Below are 24,826 nucleotides of genomic sequence, written 5' to 3' on the forward strand. Positions count from 1 at the left end.
CTACTGCATTCTGTTTCAGATGTTTGGCAGGCAAGTAATCCTGTTTTGAAGCTCAAGGAGGTTGACGTCTTATTTTTAGTATGCCTGGTGCTGCTCCTGGCATGCCCTCCTGTGGTTTTCATTGAGCCATTGTTCCATGGTGAGGGTTGGTTGTGAATATGGGTAGAAGAGTTTATATGGAGGGGGGACAGGAAGGCAGTGAATCCTGAGGGCAGAGAGCAAGGTGAGTTGAAATAGAGGATAAAATCATAAAGGATATGAAGTAATTCAACGCACAGGCTGAGTGAGGAAAAATGTTGTGGGGCTTGGATGGGTGGTAAAGAATGAAGATTTTACAGGAGAGACATGAAGAGTTGATAAGGTTTAGAGCTCAAAGGAGAAAATGCTAGCAAAATGAGGGACAGTCCAGGGTGAGATGCGGTGAAAAGGACACAATGTCACTGAGGCAAGATTAGCCTCTATGTGCTGTATGAGAGGGTGGGGCTTGGAGTTGCCATTCATAAGGAGACAGCTAGCAGTGCCGTGACGTATTCTTTGGAGAGTGCAATATAATGGGCCAAATTTTCTAGATCCGGATCGTCGGAAAACTGGATGGGCAATTGAAGATGCGCGCCAGGACCCTGTGGAAGTCCTGATACGCCAACATACTTGGGAATTGCCTAGGAAATTTAAACTTCCGATGGTCAATTCCTCTGCTGCCTGGGACCTTGCTTTTTGCGAGTGGATAGGTGGGTGGGCAAGCTTCCGAATCTGAATTAGAGTCAGAGACTTTAGATAGATCCATTGGACTTACCTGGATAGCTTTCCAGGAAATTTTAGTCAGATTAAAAAAGTTGGGTAGCTACACAACTGACCGCTCCGATAACCCACCAGCCAGCCCACCTGCTCCCTAGCATTCAAACTTCCCATACAGCTGCTCTTGCTGTTAGAAGGGGTGCACCCTGTCTTCCCCTGACTCTAATCCACTCTGACAGAGTTCATCAAGGGATGCTGTGCAGTTGAGGCAGCTGGGGTCAGAAGATCATAGAAGAAATGCACAGTAGTGGGGAGTCGGCGGATTCTTTGAGCGCAACCACAATCCGCTCATCATTGCCGCTGCTTGGAAGTTCCAGGCCAAAGTGTGTGCAAGGTTAATTAAGCTCGAACAAGAGGAGGCTGACTAAACATGGAATGATAACCACCAGAACAGCAACTGGCATCACTAAAAGGTTGACCGAAGCATCCGAGGGATAGATAGGGCCAACCCAAGCTACCAAGAATGTTTGTTCGTGCTCTTATCAGAGGAACGGTCTCAATGCTCCAAGCTGAAAACTTACTTGCAATACACATTGCAAAGCCATACTTTGATCTTAATGCTTGTTATAAAGAGAAATTTTTAAGCACTAACATCCCTCATAAAAGAATCTTTTTAAAATTGCAAAACCTGCATACAGCAGCAATTGAGAATTGACAAACACGTGATAGTCACAATAAAAATACATTTAAAGAAATCTGTGGTATTTCCAAGTGATGTAGTTACGAACAAGTCTTAATATAATTACCAAATGCCAGCGTATTGATCTAAGACAGTTAAGGGATTACTTGAAAGGTAAGGGACTATTTCACAAGCAAGACAGAAATAGCTCATCTTTTCAGCACTCATACCTTTTCAAAATATGGCTGGTAAAGGGCGGCATATTTCCGTTCCAACTCATGAACTTCCTCATAAAATTTGGCTTCTATATGGGCACACTTGACCTGAAGATGTTTCAAGGCATTTATTCTTCTCTTTACAGCTTTAGGTAAACTGCGCAAAAAAAAACAATTAATATAAGATAACTGAAATATAGTTTACAATGTTCTGTCTTTTAATAATAAGAGAATGCAACTTCCTCTGTCAGTGTGATGGGGCTGATTAACTATTTCCTGAAATATTAGTGCAGTGGTACCTCAAAATTGTTAACTCAGCTCCTTCACGCCTCAACTCTTAGTGCCTTAAATTAAAATCACTTGCTCTCATGCATGACAATGTTCAATTTAAGAATTAAAACAATAGTACATCTTCTAGGTTTGCTTCACAAATACTCTTTTTTTAAAAACACAATTCTGAATCCACTTACATCCATCAGCAGATCATTAATCCTGAGTTCTAGGAGATACCCAGCCAATGTGGGAGAGTTGGCAACCTTAGTAAGGGTGGTGTAATTAATTTCAGCATGTCAAGAGTTAGAGGGTAAAACTAGCCAAGTCTCCTACTCAATCATCCAACCACTATTCTTGAAATAAGCAGGTATGGATGCTGCCTCTCCACAAGCAATGTCCTGCTAACATTCAACAAGTGCCAAAAGGCATGGACCGTACCCCAGCAAGCAATCAGCAGCTTTAGGAAAGGAAACAGAAGAAAAAAAAAGAAAATACTGCCAATTTTAGAATTTTCAGAGTTCGATGCACTTACAGTTCAAGTATTTTTTTCAACTGGAGATGATCAATCATTTTGACATTTTTTCCAGGAGTAGGTACATGTGCTCCACTTCACCTAGGCTGAGCTACAAACACACACTGCCATATGTCTACTAGATTACTGCAGCGAGACAGAGCCTGCTAGCACTAGGGCTGCCTGTGATTCTTTATTCATTTACATGATGTGGGCATCACTGGCTGGGCCAACATTATTTCCCATCCCTAATTGCCCTTGAGAAGGTGCTGGTGAGCTGCTTTCTTGAACCGCTGCAGTCTCTGTGGTGTAGGTACACCCACAGTGCTGTTAGGGACAACATTCAGGCTTGGCTGGTAAGTAGCACATAACCCACACCACACAAGTGCCAGGCAATGGCCACATCTAACAAGAGAGAATTTAACCATCTCCCCATGACATTCAATGGCATTACTATCGCTGAATCCTCCACTATCAACATCAAAATCGTACTTTTTCTTTCTCTCCACAAATGCTGTTAGACCTTCTGAGTTTTTCCAGCATTTTCTGTTTTTGTTAGATGAGTACTGATTTATGTCAATATGTACACAGATTATTGAAGGTGTCAGGACAGGTGGAGAGAGCAGTTAATAAAGCATACAGTAGCCTGGGCTTTATTAAAAGGAGTATTGAGTATAAGAGCAGGAAATTTACGCTGAGTTTATATATGACACTAGTTAGACCTTAGCTGGAATATTGTGTACATTTCTGGGCGTCATGCTATAGGAAGGATGTGAACGCATTGGAGAGAGTGCAGAAGAGGTTCACAAGAATGGTTCCAGGGATGAGAAACTTGAGTTCTGGTGAGTTTGGAGAGGTTGGGACTGTTCTCCTTGGAGAGAAGGCTAAGAGGAGATTTGATAGAGGTATTCAAAACCATAAGGGTAGAGTAGATAGAGAGAAACTGTTCCTGCTTGTAAAAGGATTGAGAACGAGAGGGCACAGATTTAAAATGATTTGCAAAAGAAGCAAAAATGATGCAAAAAAAAACTTTCTCTGAGTGAGTGAGTGGTTCAAGTGTGGAATGCGCTGCCTGGAAGTGCAGTGGAGGTGGGTTCAATCGAGGCATTCAAGAGGGCATTAGATAGCTTTTTGAATAGAAACAACATGCAAGGGTACAGAGAAAAAGCAGGAGAATGGCACTACGTTAAGCTCATTTGGAGATCTGGTGCAGACACAATGGGCCAAATGGCGGCCTTCTGTGATTCTGGTTGATGCCAACTCGGAACATGGATTGTAATTGTCACAAATATTCTACATTTATGATTGTTTATTCCTTAGATGGGGCTGAAATAGTGGAGGCCAGCCATATGACAGCTGCAAGTAAGCAAGTCATTATGTTGGTCAAGGTCTGGGATTAGCAGTTTCATTCAGTCATATGGGGCACAAGTTGTGAACAGTCTGATTCAGCTTGAGGCAGTAGAGAGGAGATTGGAGTAATGGTACCGAGTTTGTGGCAGGAATTAAAAAGAAGGAATTGATTTTTCCCAGTGTTTAGCTGTAGGAAATTGTGGCTTAATCAAGAAGGTATTGGACCGTCTGATGCCACCGAGGCTGTTTAAGAGTTGAGGGATAATTCTGGATGCCATCGCATGTATATAGGAACAGGCCCTGATTCTGTAGATGATTTTACCAATGGGCAGAATACAGATAAAGAAGGGGGTGCATGAATAGATTGCTGGGGACACCGGAGGCACCAATGCAGGAACATCAAGAGAGGCCACTACTAGAGATGCTTTGGCTAATTGTACGAATCAGTGGAACCAGGCGGGGGCGTTCCCAACCAATTGGACATTATTAGAGAAGGTTGGTGTGGTCTACCAATGTTAATGAAGGAAAGGCATGTCCTTATAGAAACATTGATTAGAAGTAAAACCTTTGCTTTTGCTGCAGATCTGTCGTACATATACTTCAAAATGTCTAATTTATTCATGATAGTGGAATTTTGGCATGGGCATGGTTGCAAACACTTTGCCTTTCTTGCTCCTTCATATAATCTTTTGTAGGCCAGTTAGACTGAGGATTTAATGTAATTAAAGTTTCAATGTAATTAAAGTTTCAATGTCTTTGCACTGTTCGTAACCTGCTGCTTGTGATTTCTTTTGCATCAGGTTCCATTCCAGTGCCACATCAATGCAACAAAAACCATGGGCTAAAATCTAATCAGTTTAGTCTGGTCAGAGTTGAAACATTTTTATTCTTTTGTATATTGGATAGCAGAACAGAAGAGGTCAGCCAAAGGTGACAGTTACCAGAGCAGATGAAATTGATCCAGCTGATTGCTGGTAGCAAAACTGCAATCTTGCTATTTTCTCAGATAAATGTAATTGGGAACCCATAGTTTCCACTGTTCAGCTGATATAGTTAGGGTTGCCAACCCTCCAGGATTGGCCTGGAGTCTCCAGGAATTGATGATCAATGTCCAAGACACTGCAGTGTACAATCCTGGAGAAAAAAATCAGGAACATTTACACAAAGAACAAATTTCTTTACCAGGCATAAAAAATATTGAAAGTGGCATGGGGGTTGGGGAGGCTGTTTAGCTGGCAGTCAAGTATCATGTGATTAGATGATGAGTCTTTTTGCTTTCACAACTGGCATAAGAAAGCAATGCTTCAAAAGGATGGATGTGTTGGGTGCCTAATGGCTGCAGCATGGAGACAAGGCACGTGATGAAACCTGTAGGAGGTGGTAGCATAGTGGTATTGTCACTGAGCTGGTAATCCAGAGGCACAAGATAATACCCTGGGGACCCAGGTACAGATCCCACAGCAGATGATGGAACTTGGATTCAGTATGTATCTGGAATTAAAAGTCTAATGATGACCATGAAACGATTGTCAATGTCATAAAAACCCATCTGGTTCACTAATGTCCTTTAGAGAAGAAAATCTGCCATCCTCACCTGGTATGGGCCTACATGTGACTCCAGATCTGCAGGGCTTAAAAACCCTCTGAAATGGACTAGCAAGCCACTCAGTTGTCTCAAACCACTACAAAGTCACAAAAAAGGAATGAAACCAGACGGACCACATGTTACCTAGGCACCGGAACCGACAATGGCAAACCCAAAACAAAAAAATAAAAAATACCTGGAAAAACTCAGCAGGTCTGGCAGCATCAGCGGAGAAGATTATAGTTGACGTTTCGAGTCCTCATGACCCTTCAACAGAACACCCAACCCTGTTGGCCCTGCTGTGTCTCAGACTAGTCAAGCAACAGCCACACTCATGGAATTAAACCTTACAGATCATGTCCCAGACACCACCACCACCTGGCCCACCGTGGGACAGACCCAGCAGAGGTGGCAGCACAGTGGTATAGTCTGGAGGGAGCTGCCCTAGGAGGTGTCAACCTGGTGAAGCTACAACACAACATAAGCAGCAAGTGATCAACAGAGCTAAGCAATCCCACAATCAACAGATCAGCTCTAAGTTCTGTAGTCCTGCCACATTCAGTCATGAATGGTGTTGGACAGTTAAACAACTCACTGGAAGAAGAGGCTCCACAAATATCCCCATCCTCAATGATGGAGTGCAAAAGTCAAGGCTGAAGCATTCACAACAATCTTCAGCCGGAAGTACCAAATGGATGACCCATCTCTGCCTCCTCCGGAGGTCCCCAGTATCACAGATGCCAGTCTTCAGCCAATTCGATTCACTTCACAAGATATCAAGAAGCGGCTGAAGGCAATGGATACTGCAAAGGTTGTTGCCCCTGACAATATTCTGGCAATAATACTGAAGGCTTATGCTCCAGAACTAGCTGCATCCTTAGCCAAGTTGTTCCAGTACAGCTACAACACTGGCATTTACCCAGCAATCTGGAAAACTCCCCAGGTCTGTCCAGATAACAAAACGCAGGACAAATCCTACTCAACTAATTACTGCCCATCGGTCTACTCTCAATCAGCAGCAAAGCAACAAAAAGTGTAATTGACGGTGCTATCAAGCAGCACTTAAACAGTAACAACCTGCTCATTGATGCTCAGTTTGTGTTCCATCAGGGTCACTCAGCTCATTACAGCCTTGGTCCAAAAATGGTCAAAAAAGCTAAAATCCAGAGATGAGGAGAGAGTGACTGCCCCTGATATCAAGGCAACATTTAACCAAGAGTAGCATCAAGGAGCCCCAGCAAAACTGGAGTCAATGGGAATCGGGGGAAAACGCTCCACTGTTTGGAGTCATAACATGCACAAAGGAAGATGGTTGTTGCAAGTCAATCATCTAAGCCCCAGGACATCACTGCAGGAGTTCCTCAGGGTAGTGTCCTAGGCCCAACCACCTTCAGCTGCTTCATCAATGAACTTCCCTCCATCATATGGTCAGAAGTGGGAATTTTCACTGATGGCTGGACAATGTTCAGCGCCATTCGCGACTCCTCAGACATTGAACCAGTCCATGCTCATATGCAGCAAGACCAGGACAATATTCAGGCTTGGGCTGATAAAGGACAAATAACATTCGTACTACACAAGTGCCAGGCTGTGACCATCTCCAACAAGAGAGAATCTAACCATCCCTCATTGATGATCAATAGCATTACCATCCCCACTATCAACATCTGGGTTACCAGTGACCAGAAGTTGAACTGGACTAGCCACATAAATACCGTGGCTATATGGACAGGTCAGAGACTGGATAATCTGTGTAGCATAACTCACTGCCCGACTCCCCAAAACCTGTCCGCCATCTACAAGGTACAAATCAGGAGTGTGATGGAACATTTTCCACTTGCCTTGATGATTGCAGCTCCAACAACACTCAAGAAGCTTGACACCATCCAGCACAAAACAGCCCACTTGATTGGCGCTCCATCCATTACATTCAGCATCCACTCCCTCCACCACTGACACACAACGGCAGTAGTAGGTTTACTGCTACTACAACCTGCACTGCAGCAACTCACCAAGGTACCTTCGACAGCACCTTCCAAACCTACAACCTCTACCAACTAGAAGGGCAAGGGCAGCAGAAGCATAGGAACACCATAACGGCAAGCTCCCCTCCATTTTGTCGTTCCTTCACTGTTGCTGGGTCTAATCCTGGAACTTTCTCCCTAACAGCAATATGGGCATATCTACACCACATCTGGGCGGGAGGTGTAGTGGTATTGTCGCTGGACACGTAATCCAGAGACCCAGGGTAATGCTCTGGGGGCCTGGGTTCGAATCCCGTCACGGCAGATGGTGGAATTTGAATTGAATAAAAATCTGGAATAAAAACCTAATGATGACCATGAAACCATTGTCGATTGCTATAAAAACCCATCTGGCTCACTAATGCCCTTTCGGGAAAGAAATCTGCAGTCCCTACCTGGTCTGGCCTACATGTGACTCCAGACCCACAGCAATGCCCCTGAAATGGGGCATGAATTCCATTCTCAAGGGCAATTAGAGATGGGCAATAAATGTTGACCTAGCCAGTGATGCCCACATCCCATGAACAAATAAAAAAAATGAACAGCTGCAGTTAAAGACAGCAGCTCACCACCACTATCTCAAGGGCTATTAGGGATGGGCAATAAACGCTGGCTTATCTGGCAGCACCCAATTTTCATGAAAGGGTAAAAAAATGTTTTAAAAGGCAGAATGAGGGTCGGAGGGTCAGAGTTGTAGGAGGTTATAGAGATAGGGTGGGGTAAGATCCTAGAGGGATTTAAAATCAAAGGGAAATTTTTAATTAAGTATAAGGGTGTTATTGCCAAAAATGTCAAGGGACAAGTTAGACTTGGTGTGGCAGAAAAGTTTTGGGTGAGCTGAAGTTTATGGAGGGTGAAGAATGCGAAGTGGGCAGGAGCACATTAGAACAGTTGAGCCTGCAGGTGACCAATCCATACATGAGTTTTATAGCAGAATATGGGCTGAGGTGAGTGATGTTTGGGTTTGGATAGGAACATACAAACAGGAGAAGGCCATTCAGCCTGTCGAGCCTGCTCAGCCATTCAATACAGTCATGGCTGATCAAACAGTTCAATGCCTTTTACCCACACTAACCCCGTAACCCTTTAGATTTCTGATTAACAATAATATCTCAATCTCTATCTTAAACACACGATGATTGAGTTTCCACAGCCCTCTGACGTAGAGAATTCCAAAGATTCACAACCCTTTAAGTAAAGAAATTTCTCCTCCTCTTGGTCCCAAGTGGCTTCCCCCTTATTTTGAAATTGTGTCCCCCTGGTTCCAGGCTCCCCAACCAGGGGAAACAACTTATTTACATCTACCCTGTCTATTGCCTTAAGTATTTTGTAGGTTGCGATGAGATCACCCCTCATTCTTTGAAACTCGAGTATACAGGCCCAGCTTCCCCAATCTCTGCATAAGACAGTCCCACCATCCCCGGAACAAGTCTGGTGAACCTTCGTTGCACTCCCTCTATGGCAATGATATCCTTTCTGAGGTAAGGGGACCAAAACTGCACACAGTATTCCAGGTGCAGTCTAACCAAGCTTCTATACAATTGAAGCTAGACTTCACTACTCCTGTACTCAAATCCTCTTGCGACTAACATTCATTAGCCTTCCTAATTGCCTGCTGCACCTGTGTGTTAGTTTTCAATGACTTATGGACAAGGACACCCAGCTCCCTTTGTACATTTACACTTTCTAATCTCTTACAATTTAGGAAATACTCTGCATATTTGTTCCTTCTAACAAAATGGATAACCCCACATTTTTCCACATTATATTCCATCTGCCATGTTCTTGCCCACTCATCAAGTCTGTCCAAATTCTCCTGTAGCTGCTTTACAACTTCCTCAATACACATTCCCACCTCGCTTTGTATCATCTGCAAACTTGGAAATATTACATTTGCTCCCCACATCCAAATCATTGACATATATTGTGAATAGCTGGGGCCCAAGTACTGATTCTTGTGGTGCCCCATTTGTCACAGCCTGCCAACGTGTGAATGACCTGTTTATTCCCACTCTGCTTTCCACTTGTTAGCTAACCCTTAATCCATTATATTGCCAGAATATTGCCTCCTACCCCATGCGCTTTTAATGTGTTAATCAACCTCCTGTGGGGAATTTGATCAAAAGCCTTCTGAAAATCCAAGTATACTATGTCCATTGACTCTCCTTTATCAATTTGGTTAGCAACATTCTCAAAAAACTCCAACAAGTTCGTCAAGCATGATTTCCCATTCACAAAGCCATGCTGACTTATGCCCAGATAGTGATTATTCAAGTATCCATTTATCATATCCTTTGTAATAAGATTCTACCACTTTCCCTGCTACTGATATAAGGCTAACAAAGTCTGTAGTTCCACTTTCTCTCTTCTTCCCTTCTTAAATAGTGGGGTGACATTTGCTATCTTCCAATCATTCCAGAATCTATAGAATTTTGGAAAATGATCATCAATGCATCCACTATTTTATAGCAACCTCTTTGAACACTCTGGAATGCAGAATATCAGGTCCCGGGGACATATCAACTTTCAGTCCCATTATTTCTCCAATACAACAGTCTTACTTTTACTAATTTCCTTCACTCCTCTTTCTCCCTAGTCCTTTGGATCTCTAAATCTGGGCGGTTTCCTATATCTTCCTCAGTGAAAACAGACACGTAATCATTTAGCTTCTCTGCCATTTCGCTATTCCCCATTATGAATTCTCCCGACTACCTGCAATGGACCCACATTTGTCTCAGCCAAATGGCTTCCCTTTTTACATACCTATAGAAGTTTTTACAATCCGATTTTATGTTTTTTGCTAGATTGCACTCATATTCTATTCTCCCTTTCTTTACCACTTTCTTGATCTTTCGTTGCTATATTCTAAAACCTCCCAATCCTCAGGTTTACTACTACTTCTGGCAACTTTATAAGCCTTTTCTTTTAATCTTATACAATCCTTAACTTCCTTTGTCAGCCATGATTGAATAACTTTTTTGGGTTTTTATACCTTGAAGGAATGTATAGGTGTTGTAAGCTATGTAATTGCTCTTTGAAGGCTATCCATTGCCTATATACAGTCATATCTTTTAATGTATTTTCCCAATCCACCTCAACCAATGTGTCTCTCATGCCCTCAATTTCCTTTATTCAACTTTAAAACCCTTGTTTCTGAGTGAACTACCTCACTTTCAAACACAATGTAAAATTCTATCATTCTGTGGTCACTCATCCCTAAAGGTTCTTTACAAGATTAATTAGTCCCTTTTCATTACATAATACTAGGTCTAAAATAGCCTGTCTTCTAGTCAGCTCTTCAACATACTGCTCTAGAAAACCATCCCTAACACACTCCAGAAACTTGGCTTCCACAGCATTAGTGCTCAGTTGGTTTACCCAATCTATATGCAGATTGAAGTCATCCATGATACATGCTTCTCTCATCTCCTGATTAATACCATGCCCACATTACCACTACTGTTTGGTGGCCAATAAACAACTCCAAACAATGTCTGCTGCCCTTTGCTGCTTCTTAGCTCCACCCAAACAGATTCCACACATTGTTTTTCTGATCTGAAATCTTCCCTTACTAATGCACTGATTCCAACCCTTATTATCAGCGCAACATCACCTCCTTTCCTTTCTTGTCTGTCCTTCCTAAACGTTGAATATCCTTGAACATTCAGTTCCCAGGCTTGGTCACCATACAGCAATGTCTCCGTAATGGCAATTATATCATATCCATTTACCTTTATTTGTGCCTTTAGATCATCTACCTTATTGCAAATGCAATAAGGCCTCAAGATTGCAGACACACTTTCACCCTGAAACAATAGCTAGAGTAAGGAAATTTGTGGTAGAGGACAATAGTTTCTGTCTTCCTAACATTTAATTGGAGGTGACTGGGGCTCATTATGCCAATAAATTTCCAAAAAACACCCACCATACATATGATTTCTTCAAACATTTAAAAACTCCTTGCAGTTTTTAGCAGGATCATGGGAATTAGGGTGTATGACTGACAGGCCATAGATCTATCTATTTCTTTTCATTATCTTTTAATCTTCCTTTCCTGGAATTTAGGCAATCAGAACTATAGTCATTCTAAAATGCCTATTACAACTGCATGCTCAAAGTAATTCTTACTGTGCTTGCACTGTTGCATGGAGAATGGGAAATTCAATATACCGTCAGGACAGTATAATTGATTACTGCCAAACATACATGTCTGCAAGGGTAATTGCCAAGTCTACTGAGGTATTAGAAACCAGGCTGCTTATACATCTGTCCATATCTTCACAACAATCCTATTGGAAGCTCTGTAAATAAAAGTCTAGTTTGGCTAATTTTTGCTTGAGTGTTAATTGGCAGGGCAGATCGCCATTGTGTCTTTCAATCTATTTGTGACTGATGGTTATTGACTGTGAATGATTTATTTTTGCTAGTTTGTTTCATTACGGGCTAAGAGAGAAAGAGAACTGCAGTTGGCAAAATTATTTAGTTTATTTCCGTTTCGTCAGGCAGTTAACAAGTTGAGTGCAGCTAATTAGTTGAAACTGGAAGAGTGCACCATAAGCAGACTCAAGAGCTTGGCCTAAATAGCCAAGTGGTTATGGTACTGGGTTTGTAACCCCAAGATCAAGAGTTCAAATCTCACAATGGCAAACTATGAAACAATGTAACTTCATCTGAAACAGATGGAAATGGGTTTGTACTCGAAAGAGTTACATAAAAAAAAAGCAGACTCAAAACATTTAACCGCGTCTGACTACATACTAGAAATAAACAAGGGATTAGAGACATTATTTTGAAACAGGAACTTAAACTGATGTGTCGCAAACTAGTAAAATTCAGCTTTTCTTCTGTTTGCGTGGTATCAGATACCATCTGTTCGTGTCAGCTTCCAGTTAGGTCATTAACACGGTGGTAATCAGGACTGTTTCTATTGTGTTTTTTTAGATTCATTCTTGATCTGCGAGTGCTGCTGGCCAGCGTTTATTGCCCAACCTTAATTGCTCCTATTGTGTATTTCAACAGCATGGTTCATCATTCACCTTACAGCCATGGACCCAGAATAGTTTGCACACAAGGTCATGTTTTGGTTCTCAGGCAGAATGGATTTTTGTAGAGATAAAAACAAAAAACTGCGGATGCTGGAATTTTTGTAGAGTTTGAAAATGTATCCCAAAATATTTAGAAGTATCTTCATCCTGCTTTGGAGATATTGAAGCTTATGCACATTTCTATTATATTTTGGAACTTAATCTTTCTGCTTAGGTAACTCCTTCAGTTTTGCATTGTCACATGAAATCAGACAGCAAAATCATACACTAAACATGTTACATTCCTTGAACTAATCAGGAATTAGTTCAATAGAGTAGTAACTTGAGCCATCTTTCAATAAGATATTAAGCTACGGCACAAAGGAAGATGGTTGTGGTTGTTGAAGTTCAATCATCTTAGTCTCAGAAAATCACTGCAGGAGTTCCTCAGGCTAGTGTCCTAGGCCCAACCATCTTCAACCGCTTCATCGATGATCTCCCTTTCATCATAAGGTCGGAAGTAGGGCTGAGCGCCAATGATTTCACAAAGTTCAATATCATTCTCAACTCTTCAGATACTGAAGCAATCATGCCCAAATGCAGCAAGAACTGGACAACACTCAGACTGGAGCTGATAACCCGTGCCACACAAGTACCAGACAATGAACATTATCAACATGAGATGATTGACATTTGATGGCATTAGCATCACTAAATTCCCCACTATCAACATCCTGGGGGTTACAATTGACCAGAAACTGAACTGGACTAGCCATATAAATTTGTGGCTACAAGTGCAGGTCAGAGGCTGGGAATTCTGGAGGTGAGAAACTCGACTCTCAGCTCCCCAAAGCATTCCACTATGTACAAGGCACAAGTCAAGGATGCAATGGGATACTACCCACTTGCCTGGATGAGTGTAACTCCAACAACATTTAAGAAGCTCAACACCATCCTGTGCACAGCAGCCCACTTGATCAGCACCCATCCACCAACTTAAACATTCACTCCTTCCACCACTGATGCATAGTGGCAGCAGTGTGTACAATTTAAACAATGCACTGTAGCAACTCACCAAGGCTTTTTTGACAGCACCTTCCAAACCTGTGACCTCTACCACCTAAGAACTCCCTTACCAGCAATGCTGGATGGACTGCAGCTGTCAAGAAGGTGGCTCACCACCGCCTTCTCAAGGGCAATTAGGGGTGTGCAATAAATGCCAGCCTTGCCAGCAACGCCCACATCCTATGAAGGAACAAAAAAAGAAAAAAAGGAAAGCATAGGGAGGGAGGAGTTAAGTGATTTGCATCCTAAATTTTATATAGTATGTAAAATACTATAAATGTGAGAGGCATGTACCTTTCATGGCGCAATATTCTATGCTGTGTTAGTCACATGACATCTTGGTTCAGAACCGCCCCCCCCCCCCCCCCCCCCCCCCAAAATCTGCTCTTATGCCACAATGGGATCATTGGAAAAAGAACATACTCCAGGTCTCGGGCTACCCAGAAGCAATGCCGGAAGAGATTAACTGAAACTCAGAAGGAAACAAAGCACTCTGGATAAGCTGCAGCCAAAGAACATGCTTCTAAAGGTGACAAACTTTGAATTTAATTTTTAGACAATCTTATGTGTGCACTGTTGTACTCACGTTTCAACGTAGCTGGAAGGAGTGTGCGTGACACTGTCAAGTCTTTCCTGTAAAGCTGCTAAGACTTGTGGATTCTGCATAACCTGGGCTGTCAATTTTGCTGTAACACAAGGATTCATGGGGTCAGAATAAAAGCATCTGTAGCAGAGTCAACATCTGAAACAAAAAAAATCACAATTGGCTCCCATTTCAGTACCTTCCTACTTGATACAACAGGGTAGTAAATCTGCAGAAGCTCAACATCACAATTTACCTTTCGCTTACCATATATTATCCAGCTTTAAATGCATTTTAATCAATGAAAAAAACCTCTCCATTAATATTTTTGCTCGTTGTCAAACCTTTTCAATAGGCCTAAATCCAGTTAATCTGGGTACTCCTCTTAGGCACATTTAAAAATGACAGACAGGAATCAACTCATCTGCAAATACTGTCTCAGACACAAGTTGCAACTGATCACATAAGGCCCAATGTATCTAGTCGCCATTAACATAAACTCCTCCAAGAAACAACATTAAAAAAATGCCTGGTCAATTTAGGGAGGAAGAAAATCTATTGCATGCCTTCTCAACCTCCAAAAGATGATCAAATTAAGTTCCAGTAGGTCATGAAATGATGTGCATCACCCAATGCTGCACCTATCTTTTATACCCTGTGGTAAGCCTCAGACCCTACCCAGCTCTCTTCTGAATGCCTGCAAATCTGTTCAAAAATGTACAAGCTAGAAACTTGCTAAGATCTAAAAACTCTGAAAATAAAAATCTCATTTCTAACCTCTTCTATGCTCATGTGCAACATATGCTCATAGCCCAGAGTTCTTTCTAACCTAATTAATTTAATTATGCTGTTCCACATGGACGTGGTATAGTCCTTTAAATAATTTCAAGTTATCAAATCTCCCCAAAGTATATGCTTTTCTAGAGTAAAAAATACTCATGCACTCAGCCCATTGTGAAAACTGAGGGCTTTTAAAATGGTACCAGTGGCCCTGTGAAACTTTTCTAGGGTCTTTATATCACCCATGCTGGGGCTAAAACCAAAAGAAGTATTCTAGATGGGGCTCAAGCAAGATCTTGTATATTCCATGGGGAATGACTTTGAGATGTTAAGTGGAGGTAATTCAATGTAGTGACAGTGTTGGCAATTTTGTAGAATTTACTTTCTACCCCTAAAGTTGTTTTTCACTGAAGAAAAAAATGATCTAAACAAAGCAAATAATAAATCCAGAATTCAGTGTTCAAAAATGTGAATTATCAGAGCATTTAAATTAAGTAATTTGAAATAACCTTTTGTTAAATTGAATATATCTGCCTAGTAAGATGCAACTTTGGGGCATTAGCTGCAGCTGAAGCTACCTGGGTTCAAGCTGGTCAAGTTAATGACCCTAATAGTTGACTGGTGTTTGCTATTAGTCAAAATAACTTCAGCTAGTCCCTCATAACTAGTACTCCAGAGACCCAGGGGGACCAGTTCGAATCCCACCACGGCAGATGGTGAAATTTGAATTCATTAAAAAGAAATAACACCAATCCTCTTTGCCCTGAGCCAACCATTATCTCCTCATCCGGAGAAAAGCCTTAAGTTACCCATGCCTTATCTAATGATCCTACCTTAGAGTTTTGGCTGTGAGAAGCAAGGTATGATAATAGTCGAGACAAGTATGTCCATGACTGATTACAATAGCTGTGCATCATGTTTGGGTTTCAGGAAGTTAAAAAAATGCCTTATATTTGGAATGGAAAACAGCAAACTAGTCAGTGGAAATTCTGTCTCAAGACTTGGAGGAGTTTGGGGGGAGTGGAGTGCAAGGCATGCAGTTCAATAGTGTTGAAACAGGTGCAACAGGGGAGAGGAAAATGTGAACTTAAGAATAGATTAGTCAACTATTTGGGGAAAACATTTTATTTATAGGCAGGTGGTGACAGTAGTGAGGCTGGGGTGATAGGGAGGTGACAGTAGACAGAAACAGCTTTGTCAGTGACAGAAGCACTCTTTTAAAGACTTTTTTTTAAAAACACTAGAAGTTTCATTCTTTATACTAGCATGATTTTAAAAATATTTTTAGTGCTTGTGATTAAAAGACCCACAAATGCAGGAAAGCTTAAGACAGAAAATGTTGGAAATTCTAAGAGGCATTTTATAAATCAAGGAAAGTTAACAGTTATGGGAAGACCCTTAATATTTATTTGCCCATTTAGAGCAGGTTGCTTTATAATTATGTTCTAGCAACTCAAGCAACCTCAATTCCTGCTAGAAGGATCTGCATTCCTTGCTGCCGTCCAACCTGAAGACAGAGTATACTCCCCTGAATCCAACTGCTGATGGTTCTTTTACCCCCAATGGAACAGATTTTATGACAGATTACAGAATGAATAGCTAGTATTTCAACAGCATAAATCATCTATTCTGTTTTTATGTGGAATGGTGTTTCCATGAGACTTGGGCATCTATTTCTACTGATCATGAGATCATAGGGCATAGGTGGTGGCCCTCCTTGTTTTCTCGCGTTTTATTTTCCACTTTTGAAGGCAATCCCTAACAGTGAAATAACAAATACTATGCATCCAAAATACCTTTTACAGTGCAAAAGTATGAAAAATTCAATATCTACTAACTCCTATTTTTTAAAAAGGTAATTCTCCCTCGATAGCCTTAATAATCTTGAGATGTTAACCAGCTAGTAACAAGACCATGGGATTCAAAGCAGAAAATATGAATTCCTAGTTTATTCCCAGCTATCTACCCTCAACCTGGCAGCATGGAGTGACCAGTACATTTTGGTCCAGAAAAGTGTGGGGGAGGGGGTGAGGGCGCTAAGGGGAGGGTGCAGAATATGCTCATGCTCATCAACATTCCCTGGTGACACCTTCTGCAGAATGCGTGTGACCATGATTGAACTCAGTTATGAAGTTCACCACAGTTAAACAGCCTAATGACACTCATTGCCCAAGGCCACACAAAGAATGATCATCTAAGCAACATATAGCAGAGACACCACTAAACATGGAAGGTGCCTGGGGGTCAATGCCTTCCAAAGTGTATAGTAAAATGAGACAAAACAAGAAAAGGACCAAGTGTGCACCGTGATCTCTCAAGTCCAGTAGAGATAGATACACATGTGCATGGAAGCAACATCCCACATAAAAACAGAATAGATGATTTATGTTGTTAAAATACAAAACATTCATTCTGTAATCTGTGACTAAAATCTGTTCCAGTGAGCTAAGAGAACCATTAGCAGATGGATTCAGAGGAAATAAGTTTGGACAATCTCATTCCAATAGTCAATAGGTATGAGCTCAGCACAAAACTTGCCAAAACATTGCCACATATGGTAGAAATGTAGCAGTCTCACTTAAACTATAAGGTCAGACAATTAAAAATAGAGACCATCAAGGGTGGTCTAATGGCAGCTTGTTTTTAGGCATTTCAGACAAATGTTTAATAAAGGGAAGCCTTAAATTTCACACCATGTAGCACAAAAGAAAAAGCCAAGCCAATACTATAATTAATGTGGTTACATAGCCTTTCCCCATCATAAATAGTTAAAAAATTAGAAGATTAGGTCTGCAATAATTTAACACACTAGTATGCATACTTCTTTAAGACAGACAACGCATAGCTTAAAGATTAATTGAAAGTTTGCTCTTTTACTGCTGCATGAACTTCATGTGCAGTGGAAGAACACAAGACATTCATAAAAAAATTTAGACTGAAGCAATTTGTGTCCATAAAATGTATTTATTTTTCAAAACCAAAATTATTCAATATTCCAGGTTAGTTTGTTTGTCTCAATGGTGGTAGGCAGACCCTGCAGTTGCGATTTAATATGACACCAGAATGGAATGCCAATCCAAAGGACTGACAGAAGTTTATGAATAGTGCAAACCTGATATACACAAGAGAGCTGGGTTAAGAAATAAAAGGAAATTCATGGCATTTAATTTTTACAATCATTAATTCCATTACTAAACCATTTTAAAAATCAGTTAATATTTAACTATACCATCTAATTGACCAGAACTGTACCTTTTCCTTTGCTCTCAGCTGGCAGTTTGTCCGTTCCCAAAGGCTCTACAGAAGCATCATCCCCTTTACTGAAATACAAAACAGAATGTCAGATGGGCTATGGATCAGCAGTTAGTGCAGGAGAGCTATCAAATACAAGAGGAAGTGGATTTAACCGAGCCTTCTTTTATCATGAGCAAGCAGTTTGTGCAGAGAGCAATGGTCTATGAAATACATTCCAACATAAAACCCATGTTTAAACTGCTCTTCAAAATCAGAGTCATGTAGCAGCTTGGTTTAAGTACTGGAAACCTATCTGGGGTAAAAAAATTGTACCTAATTCCCAATTTCAAGACTGTTTAAATTCAGCATTTAAAAAAAGTTTCTATCCCCTCCCTACCGTCATTAAATTGATTTCCTTAATACTTGCATGTTTAAGCAATGTTATGATAATGAGGGCACAATCTAGGAGGAATTTCTAAGAGGTACCCGACAAACAGGCCAGTCAATGAAGGCTAGACTCCAATTAGGTACAACATCTGATCTATCCAGTGTTTCACTACAAGTGACTCAAAACAAATGCTTTGGTTTTGGAGGAACTTGCATATTAGTTACATCACCATTATCACAGCCCCCAGCCGTAAATTACTTAAGACCAGCATGATAGCTAGTTAACTCCACACAGAGGTGTGCCACTAAATTCACAGGCATGGTTCTCAGGGAACATCTATGCTAAGAAACCTTCATAGTACAAGGGAAGATGGTGGCATAATGGTAACATAATTGGACTAGCAATCCAAAGGCCCAGGCTAATTGGTCTGGGGGCATGGGTTTGAATCCCACCATGGTGGAATTTAAATTCAATTAATAAAATCTGGAATTGAAGGTTAGTCTCAGTAATGGTGATCATGAAACTATTATAGATTGTTGTAAAAACCCATCTGGTTCACTAATGTCCTTTTGGGAAGGACATCTGCCATCTTTACCTGGTCTGACCTGCATGTGATTCTAGATCCACAGTAATGGCTTAGCAAGTCATTTCAAGTTCAAGAGCTGGCAACAAATGCTGGCCTTGCTAGTGACGCTCAACCCCAAAGAATAAAAAAAATCCTGCAATTATAACACTTCCTTTCTTTTAACATTATCCCATCTTTCCTAAACTTATGTATTAACTGACAGAGTCTCCTAGCTAGCTGACACTATCCCCTACATACTCATACCAAAAGCTAGCCCTTGCCCTCAATGCCAACTCTCATGAACTGATGCCTTCTTGTTGCCTCCCCTGTCTCCTGCATGCTGGACTTTCACCCCTTGTCACTCCATCCCAGCTGCTCCCTAGTCCCATTTCCATGTCCTACAAACTTCCACTTTTGCTGTACTTCTGCTGTGACTCAATCCCTATAAACCTGTGACTGCAATTCTATCATGACTGAATGGCCATTTGTAAGTGCAGGCATGGATAGACACAAATCTCCTTCCTGGCACTAAACTGGAAGCCATATTTGTCTCATAATAAATGAGAAGGCAGTATTTTACATCTAGTTATATATCTAATGAATACTGCATTCTTAAGTTGGACATTTTCAACAAGATTTCTACTGTACACACAGGAATCAAAAATTAAACAAGTGATGCTCTACTATGATCACAGGCTTAAATCATAGACTCCACATAAACACAAAACACAACCCAGGGCAAATCATTGGGATTCCAATTGTTCCATTCCAGTCTCTTGAAATCAAAACTTAATTCCTAAATTACAAATGGAAATGCAAGCACTGATTTCTTCATTATACTTTTATGAATATCTTCAATCTAGTCAGACGAACAACATACAATTAGACCAGTCAGAGATGAGATCATAAATAATAAATTCTACCACTATCTCTAGTGAAGCACTTGGTAGGGTAGAATCAAGACATCAGATGTGTCTGTCACTCATAAAAACCCAAGTAACTATGTCACTGCCTTTAATAATATTAGAGTGCAACAGCAATAACACTGTAATTTGCATGGGGCCTCCCAGTTCCTATGCTGCCCTCAGACTTGCTGCTTTGTGCACCTATTTAGAGAACCCAGTTGTCAGATGTCAGCTGAGCTATGATTCAGTGTTCTAGTTTCTTCATTCAGAAAATGGCAGCAAAGCAGAATTGAGAGGCAGGATCTTAGCTTTCTTGCAACAAGTGAGAAGATCCTCAGAAATGGATGAGTTTTTCCTTTCCTGCTCCCTTGGGTTAAGTACCAAGTTTCCACCTGCCAAGTGCTCATGATTGAAACATGATTGAAAACAAGAGTTCCCCATGTGGGGAAAGAACAGATAACGGATTATCCTCCAAATCTCTTTAGTACTGTAATCTGTATTAATTTACTGAATTTCACAACCTAAACTACACTTGATAATGCAAAGCTATCCAATTAGAAATTGTTAAATCTTGTGGGATATTGACTGCTGCCGTGTTCATCTTTCCCAAATCAAATAGCACTTTATATAAATACAAGTGGCCAAGATAATGGCATCAATTTGCCTTACCTGTTCTTATCAGCCATCTTTCACGTTGATCCACCTAGGAAACATACAGAGAAAAAGGTCAGTGTGTTATGTTTACAGGTACATAGCTACGAAGGGTACCATCTTCTATCATAGTGCGATCTAACAAGCAGCTGCTTAAGGTTCTTAAGGGAGGAAAATTAACTATGAACAGACAGAAAATTGAACCCATGGCAGCGAGAAAATTTAAGCATTTGCCCGTGATTAAATTATAGATATAGATCTGCACGTCAGCATGTTGCCAATCTTTGAAAGTGATGTCTCAGTGAGATGTTGGCTAGAATTATTGGCCTTAAACAATAAAACTGGAGTACAGCAACAATAAGTTAAATGTTATAAAGATCAGAACAGCAACCTGCATAGTTACTAAAGATGGCAATGGATTATAAGATTTCAATAATACTTAAGAGGATTATAATTATTATACTCTGCAATAAGATGGAATATTTCTTCGAAAGTAACATTTTTGCCCGCCTCAATAGGCATATCTTAGATGTTAAGTGCAATTGAAACTGGAATTTAGGAATAAATAGAATCGCATTCTCATTGTTAACATAAATGTAATAGAGCAGCTGAGTGAAAATATCACACTGACTTCTGCAAACAATCATAAAATGCATCGGGAGAACGGGGAAGTAGCTTTTGAGCTTTCATTCATCTGGAATAAACTGTGAAAGTGTGGTACAAACTGAAAGAACACCAACAGTACTCTCAAGAGACTACACAAAATAGCTGTGCACAATGCACAGTGATCCACTTTCTTCTAATTTGCACCCCACTTTCTTGAAGGTCTATGATTCCATAGGGCTAACAAACGGAGTGCAGCTGACTAACTGGAAGTGAAGGCTTGGAGTCTGGTGAGAGGGGTGTTTTAAGTGTTAATTTTGTTCTTAAATTTTGCTCTTAAAATCTAATCTAGTCTGTTATTAGCAGTAACTGGAAAGTACTGTGTCAGCAAGCTAAGTTCTTTCTTGCAGTTTAGACAGGTAAACTCACTCTTAGCTATACAAGTTGAGTAGTTAATTAGATAAAAGCAAAATACTGCGGATGCTGGAAATCTGAAACAAAAACAAAAATAGCTGGAAAAACTCAGTAGGTTTGACAGCATCTGCAGAGAGGAATACAGTTAACGTTTTGAGTCCGTATGACTCTTCATCAGAAACTGGTTGAAACTTGTTACTGTAGTCCCAGTTCAGTGTTCTTTAGTGGAGCCTTGGCAAACAAGTGCAGGTGACTGACTGAGTGAAGACTTGGGAGTTTGGGGTGAGGGGAGTTTGGTGAAGGAGCTGTTTGTTTCCTCTTTCTATCTTTCTCGCCCCATAGAAATTGGTCCTTACTCTACTGCAGAGAAAAGCTGTTTGGTGAGTTTCTGGTAAGTGGGTATGTTCTATTCCATCCCTAAGGTTTAAAATAGTACACAATTTGGTGGTAAAGTTAATAAAATATATAAGAAAGCAACATAAATATAATGAGGTAATTATTTAAAATACATCAAGGATGGCAGGACAGGTGATGTGTCAATACTGCAGCATGTGTGAGCTCCTGGATAACATTGTGATCCAGGGCAAACACATCTCAGTAAATGCTTGCGGCTTGAGGAACTTCGGCTCAGAGTCACTGAGCTGGAGACTCTGCGACTCATCAGGGTGGGGGAAAGTTATGTGTATGCTTTTTACCAGGAGATGGTCACACTACTTAGGATAGGGTCTTCTGATTTGGTCAGTGGTAAGGGACAGGAGGGTGTGACTGCGAGTGAGGCAGGTAAGGGGACCCAGTGGGCAGGAGTATGAGCCTCTGCAATTGTCCAACAGGTTTGAGGATTTCTCAGCTTGTTTGGATGAGAGTTGGGACTGCAGGGTGGATGCGCAAACTGACCATGGCACCGTGGTACAGGAAGCCATCCATGGGGGAAGCAAAAAAGAATGTAGCGGTAGTAGAGGACAATATCATAAGGGGGATTGACAATGTTTTCTGTAGCAAAGAGTGAGAGTCCAGACAGCTTTGTTGCCTGCCTTGTGCCAGGGTTCGGGACATCTGATCAGGGCTAGAGAGGAACTTGCAATGGGAGGAGGAGGATCCAGTGGTCATGGTCCATATAGGTACCAACAACATAGGCAGGATGAGGAAGGAGGCTCTGCATAGTCAGTATGATGAGCTATGCACCAAATTAATAAGCAGAACCTCAAAGGTAATAACTTCTGGATTATTACTGAGCCCCGTGCAAATTGACATAAGACAAATAAGATTAGAGAAATAATGTATGGCTCAAAGACTGGTGTGGGAGAAGTGGGCTCTGGTTTGTGGGGCACTGGGGAAAGTGGGATCTGTATCATTGGGATGGTCTATACCTGAACCGTGCTAGGGCTGGTGTCCTCATGAGTCGCCTAACTAAGGAAGTAGAGAGGGTTTTAAATTGAATAGTGGGGGCAAGGGATCAAATCTGGGAAGATGTGGTAAACCAAAGAGTAGAGACAAGGCAAGAGAGACAGGTATTAATATGGGAAATGATAAACAGACTGTGACAGGAAGGGACAGAGAATACAAATCTTATTTGGGAGCTTGCCAGAAAGGTACGTAATAATCATGGGGGATTTTAATCTACATATAGACTGGAAAAATCAGGTGGGCAAAGGTAGCATAGGTGAGGAGTTCATAGAATGTTTTTGGGATAGTTGCTTAGAACAGCATGTTCTGGAGCCAACCAGACCTGGTACTGAGCAATGAGGTAGGGTTAATTGATAATCTCCTAGTGAAGGCACCTCTAGGTAGCAGCTATCATTATATGATTGAACTTTACATTCATTTTGGAGAGAGAAATGAGTGCGTCCAAGGTTAGTATTTTAAACTTAAGTAAGGGCACGAAAACAGAGCTAGTTAAAGTGAACTGGCAGATGAGGTTGATGGATATGTCAATAGAAGTTCTGTGGCAGACATTTAAAGGGGTGTTTCAAAATACACAGAATATATACATTCCAATGAGAAAGAATAATTCCAAGGGCAGGGCCCACCATCCGTGGTTAACTAAAAAAGTTAACAACAGTATCAGGCCAAGAAAAAGGATAATTACGCAAAGATGGGTGGCAGGTCAGGTGATTGGAAAGTATATATAGAGCAAAGAATGACAAAAAGATTAAAAAGGAGAGAAAAATTAGAGTACAAGAGAAAGCTAGCTAGTAATATAAAAACGGAGTGTAAGAGTTTCTATAGATATTTAAATAAGAGTTAACAAAATGAGTGTTGGTCCTATAAAGTGGACGCCTGGGGATTTGATGGTGGAAAGCAGGAAGATGGTGGATAAATTAAACAGGTATTTTGCTTTGGTCTTCACTTTAGAAAGCACAAGTAACATCCCAGAAATAGCTGCAAATCAGGAAATGGGAGGGAGGGAGGAACTCGGGAAAATTACAATCACCAGGGAAGTGCTATGAGCAAATTGTTGAGGCTGCAGGCTGACAAATCCCCAGGTCCAGATGAATTTCATCCAAAGATCTTGAAAGAAGTGGCTAGTGGGATAGTTGATGCACTTGTTTCAATTTTCCAAAAATCCCTAGATTCAGAGAAGGTTCCATTAGATTGGAAAATAGCAAATGTAGCTCCTTTATTCAAAAGGGAGGGAGACAAAGCAGGAAACTACAGGCCAGTTAGCCTAACATCTTTTATAGAGAAAATGTTAGAAGCTATTATTAAAGATGTTATAGCAGGGCACTTCAAAAAATTCAATCGAGCAGAATCAACATGGTTTTGTAAACGGGAAATTATGTTTAGCCAATTTATTGGAGTTCTTTGAAGGCATCCCATGCGCTGTGGATAAAGGGGAACAGGTGAATGTACTGTACTTAGATTTTCAGAAGGCATTTGATAAAGGAAGCAGAGAGTTGGAATAAATGGGTCTTTTTCTGGTTGTCAGGGTGTGACAAGTGTTGTGCCACAGGGATCACTGCTGGGGCCTCAACCTTTTACAATTTATATAAATGATTTGGATGAAGGGACCAAGGGAATGGGTGCTAAATTTACTGATGACACAAAGGTAGGAAAATAAGTTGTGAAGAGGACATAAGGAGGCTACAAAGTGACATCAGACAGGCTAAGTGAGTGGACAAAGGTCTGGCAAATGGAGTAAAGGGGGCAAAAGTGAAATCAGTCATTTTGGCAGGAAGAATAAAAAAGATTACCCAAATGGTGAGAGATTGCAGAGGTGAAATTCAAAGGGATCTAGGTGCCCT

At 40.9% G+C, this 24,826-nt stretch overlaps 1 protein-coding gene across 6 annotated transcripts in view; it reads right to left on the reverse strand.

Moving 5' to 3' along the window:
- LOC121283226 (nucleosome assembly protein 1-like 4) overlaps positions 1-24,826 on the reverse strand; it is a 95,769-nt gene that overhangs the window by 50,077 nt on the left and 20,866 nt on the right. For 5 of the 6 annotated variants that reach the window (XM_041197538.1, XM_041197539.1, XM_041197535.1 and 2 more), the window contains exons 2-5: positions 20,586-20,619; positions 18,077-18,144; positions 14,048-14,147; positions 1,645-1,786 (exon numbers count right to left, since the gene is read on the reverse strand). In XM_041197538.1, coding sequence (XP_041053472.1) covers positions 1,645-1,786; positions 14,048-14,147; positions 18,077-18,144; positions 20,586-20,602 — 327 coding nt within the window. In that variant the 5' untranslated portion in view covers positions 20,603-20,619. Of the gene's footprint in view, positions 1-1,644; positions 1,787-14,047; positions 14,204-18,076; positions 18,145-20,585; positions 20,620-24,826 lie in introns of those variants that run through there. The other variant, XM_041197540.1, reaches the window with a different exon arrangement.

The sequence above is a fragment of the Carcharodon carcharias genome, chromosome 10 (assembly GCF_017639515.1).
Source record: "Carcharodon carcharias isolate sCarCar2 chromosome 10, sCarCar2.pri, whole genome shotgun sequence".
Taxonomy (NCBI): Eukaryota; Metazoa; Chordata; class Chondrichthyes; order Lamniformes; family Lamnidae; genus Carcharodon; species Carcharodon carcharias.